Raw genomic sequence first — 13,329 nt, forward strand, 5'->3', positions numbered from 1 at the left:
TTGATAATCATAATTCATAAATTAACTCTGCTTTTGGTAGGGTGCTGATGTGATCACTCAGCAAATGGAACTTACCGTGACAATGAAGGTAAGCACCACAAAGAAAAATCGGAACCAAATTTCCAACTGGGAAAATGCCGGGTCATAAGTCTTCCACTAAAATGTAAAGTAGGAAAATAATTTGAAAAAAAATATGCATTTAAAAGGAAGTACACCAGATTATTAAAATAATGATCTTATACAATGAGTAATTTTAAATGTTCTTTCCTTATGCCTTCTCACATGTTCTAAAATTTTAACATTTAGTGCATTTTATTTTTATATTAAAGAATGCAGACTTTGAAAATTTTAATCACCAAGAGTTGAAAATAGTTTTAAATAGTTCATACTAATGATAAATCTGGTAGACAAATTTATTCTGTAATTACAACAAGAGCATTTGGCTCTTAAATCTCATATCAAAAAACAATGCTGTTGGGGTGCCTGCGTGGCCCCTGTCAGTTAAGTGTCGGACTTAAGTGATTAACTTGATTTCAGCTCGGGTCATAATCTCAGGGTCGTGAGATCGAGCCCTGTATCAGGCTCTGTGCTGAGCATGGAGCCGAAGATTCTCTCTCCCCGTCCTCCTCTGCACTCCCACCCCACTCATACACTATGTCTCTAAAAAAGAAAAATCAACACTGTCAATCCCCTTATTAGAAAAAGCCATGCTTTCCATGAAAAGAAACAGATTTGGGCAGCCGGGGTGGCTCAGCGGTTTAGCGCCGCCTGCAGTCCAGAGCGTGATCCTGGAGACAGGGGATGGAGTACCACTTCAGGCTCCCTACATGGAGCCTGCTTCTCCCTCTGCCTGTGTCTCTGCCTGTGTGTGTGTGTGTGTGTGTGTGTGTGTGTGTATCTCATGAATAAATAAAATCTTTTTTTTTTTAAAAAAAGAAACTTTTAAAAAAGATTTTATTTATTTATTTATTTATTTATTCATTCATTCATTCATGAGACACACACACACACAGAGGGAGAGAGGCAGAGACACAGGCAGAGGGAAAAGCAGGCTCCATGCAGGGAGCCCGATGTGGGACTCGATCCCGGGTCTCCAGGATCAGGCCCTGGGCCAAAGGCGGCGCTAAACCGCTGAGCCACCCAGGCTGCCCAAGAGGCAGATTTTTAAAAGATGCAAAAATGTATGTAGGTAGGATGTTCTAAAAAAGATTAAGTGAAACACATAAATATGAATCTGACACCAAAAGGTACAATGGAATTACAGGTGTCGGCTCTATGTTGAGTAGATTCACTCCTATCAAGTGCACACCTAACAGAGCTGAGGATGCCTGTACCACATCCCAACGGCAGGGAGAAGGCAGCCCTTCCAATCCTGGTCACAAGTCAAATTTATCACCAGACTCCCACAACACTGCACTGCACTAATGAGCCCCATTGTCTAAATGCATGGAATTAAAATAATTTGAGCAATTTAAAAAATCTACTTCAGAACAAAGTTATAGACATTAGATTTATCTAACTTACCTGAAACATTTAAAATACACACAGAGGCACATATACACACAGTTGAAGACACTTGACAGTCAGTGAAGGACAATAATCTCCAGCTGATAAGAGAGGTACACCCTCTAGCTGCCCCAAGCCATGGTGGCAAGGTAGCCCAAGCACAGAATCATAAACACACTGCTGGGAGTCCAGGGAGACAATCCACTGGCTGTGATTCAAAGGACAGAGCACCAAGAGGAGAGCTCTGGACACCTGCCAAAGGTGGTCCCCCTCATGTCTCCACCTGAACATTGATCAGGGCATGAGTGTGAGTAAACCACCTGCAGCAGGAGGAAAAGTCCCTGAAAGGATCACTGGCACTCACAGAGGGCCAGGAATAGTGCCTTCTCCTATGGGCAGAGAGAGAAAATGCACAAAGGTACACTGGGTAGCATACCCCAAATGCTTTTTCCCCAGCGCTGGGAAGAAAGTAGCCTTAGATTTCATGCTGCTGGGACCCCTGGGTGGCGCAGCGGTTTAGCGCCTGCCTTTGGCCCAGGGCACGATCCGGGAGACCCGGGATCGAATCCCACGTTGGGCTCCCGGTGTATGGAGCCTGCTTCTCCCTCTGCCTATGTGCCTATGTCTCTCTGCCCCTCTCTCTCTCTCTCTGTGACTATCATAAATAAAAAAATAAAAAAAATAAAAAATAAAGATTTCACGCTGCCTTGGTCCCACCTAACAAAGTTTAAAAACAAGGCCTATAAATAAATAAATAAATAAAGCCATTTCCAAGTAACTTGGAAAACATCCCAGAACAAATTTCAAGGATATTTATAAAAACACAAAATCTAATACCAATAGTGTCTGGCATTAAATAAAAAATACCAGGGGAGCCTGTGGCTCAGTCTGTTAAGCATCTGATTTCGGTTCAGGTCATGATCTGACAGTCCTGAGATCGAGCCCCATGTTGGGCTCCTTGCTCAGTGGGGAGTCTGCTGCTCCCTCTGCCTCTGCCCCTTCCCCCTGCTCATGCTCTCTCTCGCTCTCAAATAAAATATTTTAAAAAAATTTATTAAAAAAAATAAAAAATACAGACAAGTGACATTGTGCATGTCAACTATATTCAAGAAAGTAAGAACAGGAAAGAAAGAAAAAAAATACATAGTACATTAAAAAAAAAAAAAAAACGAGAAAATCTGAACCATAACAAGTAATCCTAGATTACACAGAATTAGCAGACAAGGACAGCAAGAAGCTCAAGGAAAGTCTGAGCATATGAGGTCGGGACTTGGAAGAGGAATAACAATGGAACAGACCTTACAGAGATGAGCGAACATGGGGAAGTGACAATAGATATGATTTTAAATGAACCAGATCAAGAGTGAACAGAGAATCAGTAAGTTGTGAGACAATTGCACGTGGCCTAAGAGATGTGTCTTTGACCTCTAGTGGTGGGGGATGGACAAAAGGATTAAAAAAAAAAAAAAAAAAAAGAAGCAATAATGACCAAAACTTTTCTAAATTTAATGAGAATTATGAACTCACAAATTCAAGAACTCAAGGGTCCTAAGAGAAACAAAAAGTACACTGAGGATTTTGGAAGGTAAATCAAATTGTTTAAATAAAAGATAAGTCTTAAAAATAGGCTTAGAGGGGGTGGGAGGGGGAAAAGCATCTATTCAGAGGCCAATGGTAAGGAAGGACAACAGATTTCTTGCCAGAAAAATGCCAGCCAGAAGGCATTTTCAAAGTACTGTAGATAAAAGTCACCATGAAATACCACTATACGCCCACTAGGATGGCCAAGATTAAAAACATGACCATACTGGGTGCTGATGAGGATGTGAGGTAACTGGGGCTCTCTCACACACTGCTGAGGGGATGTAAAGCAATACAACCACTTTGGAAAACAGTCTTGTCAGTTTCTTAAACCGTCAAACACACCTCTACCATATGACCCAGCCACTCCAAGGCTAGGTATTTACCCAAGAGACATGAAAGCACATGTCCACATGAAGATTTACTCACAGGTATTCACAATAGCTTTAAAACAGCCCAAAACTGGTGACCATCTAAATGTCCCTCAACAGGTGAAAGGATAAACAGTTTATGCTATATCAACACAGTAGAATATTACTCAACAAAAAGGAATGAACTGATACACCCAACAGCACCAGTTATCTCAAAATAATTATGCTGAGTGAAAGAATTCGAACATATTGTATGATTGTGTTTATCTAAATTTTTTTTAGAGATGTATTTATTTATGAGAGAGAGAATGAGAGGTGGGTGGGGGTCAGAGGGGGAGAGAATCACAAGCAGACTCTGCACTGAGCATGGAGCCCAATGTGGGGCTCGACATCATGACCCTGGGATCACAAACTGAGTTGCAATCACGAGTTAAACGCTTAACTGGGCGAGCCACCAAGGTATCCCGTGTTTACATAAAATTTTAAATAAATACAAATTAATCTGTAGATCAGTGGTGGTTGGAGGATGAGAAGGTAACAGGGGGAAGAGGCATGAGGAAACTTTTAGGCACTGAGGGGTATGCATACTGTCCTTATTATGGTGATTGTTTCCCAGGTGTGTACATATGTCAAAATGGATCAAATTTTATATTTTAAATATAGTGCACTTAAATACAGTGCACTTCACTGTAGGTCAACTGTACTTCGATAAAGCCATCAAACAAAAACCAACTATTAACAATCAATGTTAATGAGAAAGCAGAGATCATGGTGATTAAGAGCACATGAATTTTGAAGTCAGAGACTCAGGATCAAATCTTAGCTCTTCTGTTTTCTAGTTGGGGAAACTAGCTTAATATCACTAACCCTAAGATTTCTCTTCCATAAAATGGGAATACTATTACCTACTTTGCAGAATTATCAGAACATTTAAGTAAGATGAGGTAAAAAAAAAAAGGTTAGCACAGTGCCCGGCATAAAGCACAAGTTCAATAGAGAACAGCCACTGTCATAAATCTGAAACATAATGCAACTATTACGACATTGCTATGCTGTTTAAATTTTAAAAGTATCATTTACAAAACAATCATGGTGGCAATTATGAGCACTGATGGGGGAGTAGCAGAGTGAATGTGATATCAAACAGAAAAAAGTATAATATGTATCTTAGTTGAAAAAACAGATTGCAAGGCACAATCAAGAAGACAAAGAAAAAGTGTTAAGCATCAGGAAAAACTTCGTAAAATATGTTTAAAGTGACAGTGATGAAAGTATTTGACCTTTAGGAGAGTCTAACTCTTAAGAAGGAAAATAACTAAGGACTCCCTTTATAAAGGAGAGAGATGCTGTCTTAAAGCTTCTGACAGAACAGTATAAAACAACTCGCTCACTTTAAAAAAATAACACAAGAAAAGGGGATCCCTGGGTGGCTCAGTGGTTTGGCACCTGCCTTGGGCCCAGGGCGTGATCCTGGAGTCCCGGGATCGAGTCCCGCGTGGGGCTTTTTGAATGGAGCCTACTTCTCCCTCTGCCTGTGTCTCTGCCTCTGTGTGTCTCTCTCTCATGAATAAAAAAAAAAAAAAACACAAGAAAACAATGCTTTCTCCAATAAATATAGCTAAACACAAAAACGTCTTTAGTTCTGAACTAGGATTTCACAGGAGGGAGGAGGAAGATGATGAAGTGGAACTCACTCAATCCTGGCCTTCACGGCTGTGTCCGAGCCCTGCGCTGGTGGCAGGTGCACCACGGATGCTGGAAACCGTACTGCACCCAATCCGCTGTACCTATGCTCCTGCAGCACCTTCCCCCTGTCTGTCCTGATCCAGGAAACCACCTCCACACATGGTTTCTCTCCGGGATACTGCCTACATAGCAGCGGCTAAGAGGAATCACCTCTGGCTTCCTCTGTGACCAGACCAGACTCCCAGCTCGGTCTGGTATTCACTTGTGCCAATGGCTTGAAAAGTCGTTCTTTCCCTGCCAGTGAGCCCAAGAAGACTGTGGGGAGTTCAGAGAACAGGGCCCCGGCCCCTCCACGACAAACAATGGCCCCGGTGGTGCCAGGGCTAGCAGAAGAGCCCCCGGGGATTCTATGGGACAGATGTCCAGTGCACACGCCAGAGCCACGATTAGGACCGAGGCCACCATATGGACCTCACTGTATGGAATTCAGGGGGAGGGGGCTGTTTTCGCATTTACTTTTATTTAAGTGTGAATGTGCACATTTGAAATTAAAAAGTAAAATAAGTGAAAGGAAATAGAGTTAAATCCCAGAAAACATTCAAGCTTTAGACATTTACTTCGAAATCTTAAAGAGTCATGAATCCCTTCTCTGGCATGTGCGTCAAGGTCCCCTGGCCTTCACAAAGCCACCTTTGTTCTTCCAGAGACTGGGCACACCCTGCGATACCACAAACTGACTCTGGAACAAACCTCCGCTTTAGAGCTTAGGCCACTGCTCCCTAATCCAAGTCGACAGAGTTTCGGTCTGGTTCTCCATTCATCCATTCAACATTTGTTGGGCACCTACTTTGACTATATGCAAGCAAATACGATATCAAATACTGTGCAGACGTGAAACCATGAACGTAAATAAATTCCATAACAATGCCTCCAGAACTGCTATTTTGGCAGAAGACAAATGCCTTGTGACATTCCCCCTACCTGCCCCAGCCCTGTGACTAGGAAAGGCACAGGAACACACAGGGGTGGGGGCACATCAGGGTGCAGGCTGCTCCAGGTAATGGTGCTCCCAGCAACCTTGTGCCACAGTAAGCAACCCCCTGTAACTGGTTCCCAGGTTCCAAGTCATAGCCTGGGTTTCCAACACTTGAAAACTCATATAAAAGACATTATACAGAAATATTTGGAGAGGGGATGCCTGGGGGGCTCAGTCGTTGAGTGCCTGTCTTCTACTCAGGTCGTGATCCCAGGGTACTGGGATCGAGTTCCGCATCGGGCTCCCTGCAGGAGGCCTGCTTCTCCCTCTGCCTATGTCTCTGCCTCACTCTCTCTCTCATGGATAAATAAAACATTAAAAAATATATTTGGAGGGGAAAAGCTTAACATTTGCTTCTGTAATTTGTCATATGAGAACAACAGAGAGCAAGTATGACTCAAGAATCCAGTCAGTCCTTCTCAAAGTGCTGCTGGCTACTAGTCCTCTCAATTCACATGGAAACCAGAGGGTATCTACTGGACAGAAAACTGAAGGACTCAAGAAAGCATGTGCTGTTGTTTTCATCTCATCACCCAGGGAAAGGTTGTGGCTTAGGAAGAAAAAGGAAATGAAATATGATCAGGTGATGGCAGTGTCACTCAAGAACTGAACTAAAGGGCATTTAGTGGGGGGAAATGCCCTGCTCAGCCCTGGGGACACCGGAAGCTGATGGGATGTGTGTAGAGAAGGTGTTTGAAAGGCTCAGGAGAAAATGACAAGGAAATGGGTAAAAGCCACCTGCACCATGTTTAAAGTCTACATTCCACTGCATATGCAGAGCACGGCCAATGAAACAAACTTTTTAAAAAACACAGGAGATAAGAGTATCTCTGTGCCTGCAAGACCTGGAGGGTGGCCTGGACTTGAACATGGCATCAGGATATGTGCAAGATGTCCTCAGAAGAACAAGAGCTGATAGAAGAGGCAGAGACAGAAGGAGTGCTGCTCCACGTCAGACAGATATGTATGTAAGGAGAAATCAATGAACCAGAAGTTCAGAATTTGAGAATGAGAAAAGAAAACTTCTCAACATAAGGGTACATGGCATTAACAACAATGCCAGACAGAAGATAAAGTCCACACAGCAGGCAAAACAAGAAAAGGACCATCAAAAAAAAAAAAAAAAAAAGAAAAGAAAAAGAAAGAAAAGGACCATCAACCATCTAAGGATCTGCTTAAGGGCAGATGTAGTCTGCCAAAAACAGGGTGACGAACCCTTAAGGGCTGCCCTCGTGATGATGCTCTCCCTTGCTAGATTGGAGAGGCTATCAGGGTAATTTTCATCCTGAACTCGATTTCCATCAACGAGGAAGAAAACTGGCTAAAGGAACCGATGGGGACACCCACAGACAAGTGCCTGCGTGGTTCTGACAGCCCTTAGGGAAGAGCCACAGCCACCAGCACACATGAGGAGAACAGCGAACACAAGCCTGCAAATGCCAAAGATTTCCAACAACAGCAAGAGAAACCCTCACATGTCAAATTCTGTTAAAGAGGCAAGAACTGTCTAAAGAAATGGGTGCGGATCAGCACATCCTGACAGATCAGCAACCTGACGAGTTTGGATTTTTAAAGTGCGCCACATATTCACTGAAGTTTTTACTGAAAGGAAACGAACCTACGAAAACCTGTGTGTGTACCCTCAGCATATGACTCGACACACGATCACAGATGGAACACACCAATGTGAACAGTGTTTGGATCAAGAAATGCCATCACCGCATCCCAAAAGCCCCCCATACGCCCCTTCGAGTCACTAACTACCCAAGTGACACTAATCCTGATTTAATGGCTCAGATTCATTTTGCCTGTTCTTCTAATTTACATAAATGGAAGCACACACCGTGTGCTATTTTGTATTTGGCTTATTGCCTTCAACATCATGCTTGTGAAAGTAGCTGTCACCACTCCTCCTCACTGCCATGCAATACTCCACGACAGGCAGGAACGTGCCACTGTGAGCGATCCTCCTACTGATGGTGCAGTTTGCAGCTACAGGTACCATGGTGCCAGGACATGCACATTGCAGTGAACGTCTTCTGGCTGAGGTATGTGCCTCTCTGCGGTAGAAGTCACACCTCCACTAGCAGAGTATAAGAGCTCTGGCTGCTCCCAGCCTTGCCAGCATTGCCATCATCTTGGCTTTTTCAGCACAGCCATTCTGATGGATGTATAATACTATCAGTGATATACTTTTAAAATGTATTTTATTTGTTCTACTTTGTTTACTTCCAAAATGGAAATGAAGTCAAGTTGTAATAAAAAGACAAATGAGAAAGGAACAATTTTTTAAGTTTTTCAAGAGGTAAAATTGTAATGGAAGAGGGCAAACAATTAAACCTGTACCAGGATGTTAGTGACTGCCACGGTTCAGCATAAAACTTATTTCTGAAATTGCTAGCAGCTAATACCAAAAGTGAAATGTGATGAGATAAATAGCTTGATCTAGGTCTCCTAAAAGGAGTTAATAACAAATGGTCAAAAGGGGGATCCCTGGGTGGCGCAGCGGTTTGGCGCCTGCCTTTGGCCCAGGGCGCGATCCTGGAGACCCGGGATCGAATCCCACATCAGGCTCCCGGCGCATGGAGCCTGCTTCTCCCTCCGCCTGTGTCTCTGCCTCTCTCTCTCCCTCTCTCTGTGACTATCATAAATAAATAAAAAATTAAAAAAAAAAAAAATTCAAATGGTCAAAAGGAATTCTGTTCGGAGGTTTAAATCGGAGTTCACAACATAATGGATACTTTCCAACAGCAATTTCATAAAAGATATAGACACACTTTCCATAAGGTTCTCTGCTTTCTTAATGCATCTCTATAGAAGTTTCAGACATAATACTAAACCGTGATTTTCTGAGGGAGCTTTTCCATAACTAAGCTTCTCAGAGTGAACTGCCAGACGGTATCTTAGGCTTCCCCTTTCAAATAGCAGTTGTCTTAGGAGCCTTTTTGAAAAAAAAAAAAATAATTTTCTCTTCTGATTATAAAGGTAATAAAAAGCTCACTATAAAGAAACAGAAGCAAAGAAGAAATTAACCATTAATCCCACCACCCAGAGATAGCGTCTTCTAGCATTTTCTATAATAAAAAATGTTAATCAGCACTTTGAATTCAGATAGTTTTTTTCCTTTTTTTTAAAGATTTCAATTATTCATGAGAGACACAGAGAGAAAGGCAGAGACAAGGCAGAGGGAGGAGCAGGCTCCCTGCAGAGAGCCCAATGCAGAACTCGATCACAGGACCCCAGGATCCTGACCTGAACCAAAGGCAGACACTCAACCACTGAGCCACCGAGGTGCCCCTTCTTTTCCTTTTTTTTTTTTTTTTTAATCAATAGCAGTCTGTGCTATCTGTTCTATTTTGTGACCAGTTTATTATTTTAATAGCTGCAGAAAAATTTAACCCAGAATTCTACTGAATTATAGATTGCTCCCAACCTCCTGCTATGAAAAATATAAATTTTCGGGTATTTTTCTAATTGTTTTGTTAGAATAAATTCAAAGAAGTAGAGTTACTAGGTCAAAAAGAATATGCACGTAGAGGCTCTGATACACTAACAAACTGCCCCCAACACTGAAATCAATTTATACCCCATTAACCTGTATGGAAGAGCTTGTGTCCTTGTATCTTACTAATCCTAGATGTTGTTTTTCTTGCAGGTGTTTTACCATTTGGCAGGTTAAAAAAAAAAAAAGCATTCTTTTTTGAATTCTCTGACTTATCGGTTTATAGCAAGGATACACATCATTTCACAAGCCTGTTGGCCATTTGAATGTCTCCATCTGTGAAGTGCTATGGTGTTACCCTTCAATTCGACCCATATATATTTATTACAAGCCTCGCTGTTGCCAAGCACACTGTTGGGTACTGGGAATAGAGAAATGTGCAAAAGTGGAGAAAAATCTTAGGTGACAACCCCGTAGATCCCAGGGGTCCCCTGTATCAGCATTCTAGATGCTGAAGAGCACTACCAAGAATGATGCCCTGACCGATGGCATCATTCCAGGTGAGCTGTTCCGATGGCAACTTCCTTGCTGCGCCCTCCAGTGAAAGAAACCACATCACCTGCTTTCTTGAGCAACAGTGGAATGACGTGTACCAAGTTTATCTAAAATATGGACCAAATTACCTAGGAATAACTCTAAGAGGAAATAAACAGAAAAGAAGGAAAGAGGGAACCTCAATCAAAACGAGCCATGTTGGGCAGCCCTGGTGGCTCAGCGGTTTAGCGCTGCCTGAAGCCCAGGGTGTGATCCTGGAGACCCGGGATCGAGTCCTATATCAGGCTCCCTGCATGGAGCCTGCTTCTCCCTCTACCTGTGTCTCTGCTTCTCTCTCCTCTCTGTGATTCTCATGAATAAATAAATAAAATCTTTTTTTAAAAAATGAGCCATGTAATAGGGTCCCAGTGGACTGAGCCTGCGAGGAAAGTTACTGAGAACTCTGAGAAAGGCTTTTAGGGGACGAAGCTCCCATAAAGATGGAAAGGAGAGGTCCCCTGTCTGAGAAACATGGTGCTCTTTGCTCTCTGCATTCTTGATTCAGGGTAATTCTAAAATAGCAAAGTCTTAAGCACAGATGGTTAGCACAGGATGGAATCAGCGTGCCTGAGCTCAGGGCATCTATCTCAGACCCTAGCAGGGTTCAACCTCTGCATCATGAACTTGAGGACACAGGCAGGATGCTGGCCAGATGTTCTGAGGACAAAGCTCTAGGAAATCTTCAATACCACAAAGAATACAATCCAGATTCAAATTCAAAAGTTCAGAAGAGGCTAGACCCAGAGGCCAAAACCGGTGAAAAGAAATTCAAGAGCGAAGTGTAACATCCGAGTGGTGTCTGAGAATTGTTACAAACCAACCACAGAAGCAGAGAATAAAAAAGACCAGACTTAACAGCAGTTATGGAGGAAAAAGTCTGAGGGGCATTTAGCAATTGGCAGAACACAAGCCGACAGGTGACGCCACTGCCAGAGGAGCCGGCTGTCTGGCTCCAGCCACACCTGGAAGGCCACCTGCTCCTTCTACTTCACAAGCAGCCACTCCTCAGTCAGGCTGCCTGGGGCAGCCCCAGGAGGGAGACCTGGAGCCCAAGGGGTCCAGAAGCCACCCCCAGGGCCATGTGAAGGAAAGGAGGAACCTCAGTGGAGCTGAGACAACATTTTTAAATGTCTGCAGAACTATCATGTAGATAAAGAATAAAACTCATCTTAGGTAGTCTGGAGACAGAACATGGGAAAAAAAAAAGTAATATGAATATTAACAACAGGTGCCATTTGCTGAGCGCCTGCCTACAATGCTGAGCATGGTGCATGATCCCCAAACCCAGCCAAACTCCAGGCTCCCCCCGCCCCCAGGAAAATGGGGACCACCAGTGCCACCACGGAGGTGGGCCATATGAGACAGTCCATGTCAAGCACACAGAAGAGGACCTACACATCAAAACCTCTCAGTAGAGGGCACCCACCAGTCCAAATAAAAACCTGCAGGTGAATGCTCATAATGGCATAAAATGGAAAAGAACCCAAATGCCCATCAACCGATAAGCAGACACACAAAATGGAGTCTACCCACACGTGAAATACTCAGCAAAGCATAAGGTGCTGACACCCTCAAAAGCACAGACGAACTCTGAAAATACTACATGTAATGAAAGAAGTCTGCCACAAAAGACCACATACAGATGAATCCATTCACACAAAATGTCCAGAACAGGCAAATCCAAGAGACAGAGACAAGGTGAGGGACTTCTCAGCACCTGGGGGTAGTAGGGAGGGAGGGGGAGCCACTGCTACCAGGCTTCTCCTAGGGGATGGGAGTTGTAACTCAGGAGAGCACCAACTTTTCAAAAGGAACCCATGACCACCTTCATACAATTGGCACAGCTTTATGAAGCAGCTGTTTGCAGATAGGGAAACAGGCTCAACAACACTCAGTTGCAGAGGATGTGCCAGGATCCACACCAGCAAAGACCCGCACTCCTGGTCACTACGCGGGTTATTCTGTGGAATGAGCAAGTGGAAGAAACAAAGAGGCTGATTTCAGCAGGATGCAGGACAGCAGAACAGCAGAATCTCACAGTGACAGCAGCACCCACCCCTCACCAGAGGTCCTACTGGGGCCTGAGAGCAGCTCTCAGGGCTGGCGAAGGGGGACCCACTGTGTTCTTCTTCTACCAGGACGGTGGTTCACCAGATACTCTTACTGACCTTCCAACTGGAAGGCAATTCTCTGTCCTCTCTGTTCTAAATCTCAGAACACCACAAAGGGTTTCCAATTTCATACTGTTTCTTGAAGTTATACTTGGTTCCATATATTTAAGAAATTATGGTTTCCTTATAGTTTTTAAAAACTGTACATCTTCCATTGTTCAAAACAACATGATTTCAATGCTGAGATTAATTTCAGTCATTTGACAGAAGGATGGGAGCTAAACAGACAAGCACTGGAAACACCGAAGCCAGTTGGTATACTCACCGTGAAGTTCATTTCCTTGATGGGTACCTTCAGGTGTTCAAATCCCACAATCACGGTATACTGAGTGTAATTTAAGTAGCCAAGATGAGCCACAATAATTTCTGCACACTTCTGCAAAGATGCAAGGAAGAGCTGTGTCTTTAAAGCAAGCATGACTGGCTCCCCCACCAACTGACCCATGAAGTAACACATTTCAACAACAGATGAGCAGAACTAACCATCTCCAGGGAACTTGCCAGAGCCCAGAAAAATTCAGATGGCAGCCAAAAACAATTCTTAGAAAGAAAGAACCAAATGGATATTTTTGGAAACAAATAATAGATGATTTGCAATCATTAGAATCTTTCTACTTTGGATGATTCAAAATAATGTCACTTGCATAAAAAATGTTAACAGTACAACACAAACCTGACATTTGCACAAATACACTAGGGGGGCAAGAGGAGTGTGAGTTAAGACACAACAAATCAGACCCCTGAGCTCACTCTCTCTTCCCTACTCACTTGCACAGCTGCTGCATGATACCTAGAGTGACTGCCCCATCACCCCAGTGCCTGTCCTTCCCTACGCGGAGCCCCTGCAGCCTCTGTGAGGAGGTCAGGTCCACCCCAAGGCAGACTACAAGAACAACGGCTAGAATGATTACCCAGGTGTGTGTGCTCACTGCCTGCCAAGAG

General features: G+C 43.4%; 1 protein-coding gene across 4 annotated transcripts in view; it reads right to left on the minus strand.

Moving 5' to 3' along the window:
* The window catches only part of TMEM181 (transmembrane protein 181), a 75,707-nt gene that overhangs the window by 15,780 nt on the left and 46,598 nt on the right, over positions 1-13,329 (minus strand). For all 4 annotated transcript variants that reach the window (XM_026018751.2, XM_072766931.1, XM_072766939.1 and 1 more), the window contains exons 6-7: positions 12,653-12,763; positions 76-156 (exon numbers count right to left, since the gene is read on the minus strand). In XM_026018751.2, coding sequence (XP_025874536.1) covers positions 76-156; positions 12,653-12,763 — 192 coding nt within the window. The remainder of the gene's footprint in view (positions 1-75; positions 157-12,652; positions 12,764-13,329) is intronic.

The sequence above is a fragment of the Vulpes vulpes genome, chromosome 1 (genome assembly GCF_048418805.1).
Source record: "Vulpes vulpes isolate BD-2025 chromosome 1, VulVul3, whole genome shotgun sequence".
NCBI lineage: Eukaryota > Metazoa > Chordata > Mammalia > Carnivora > Canidae > Vulpes > Vulpes vulpes.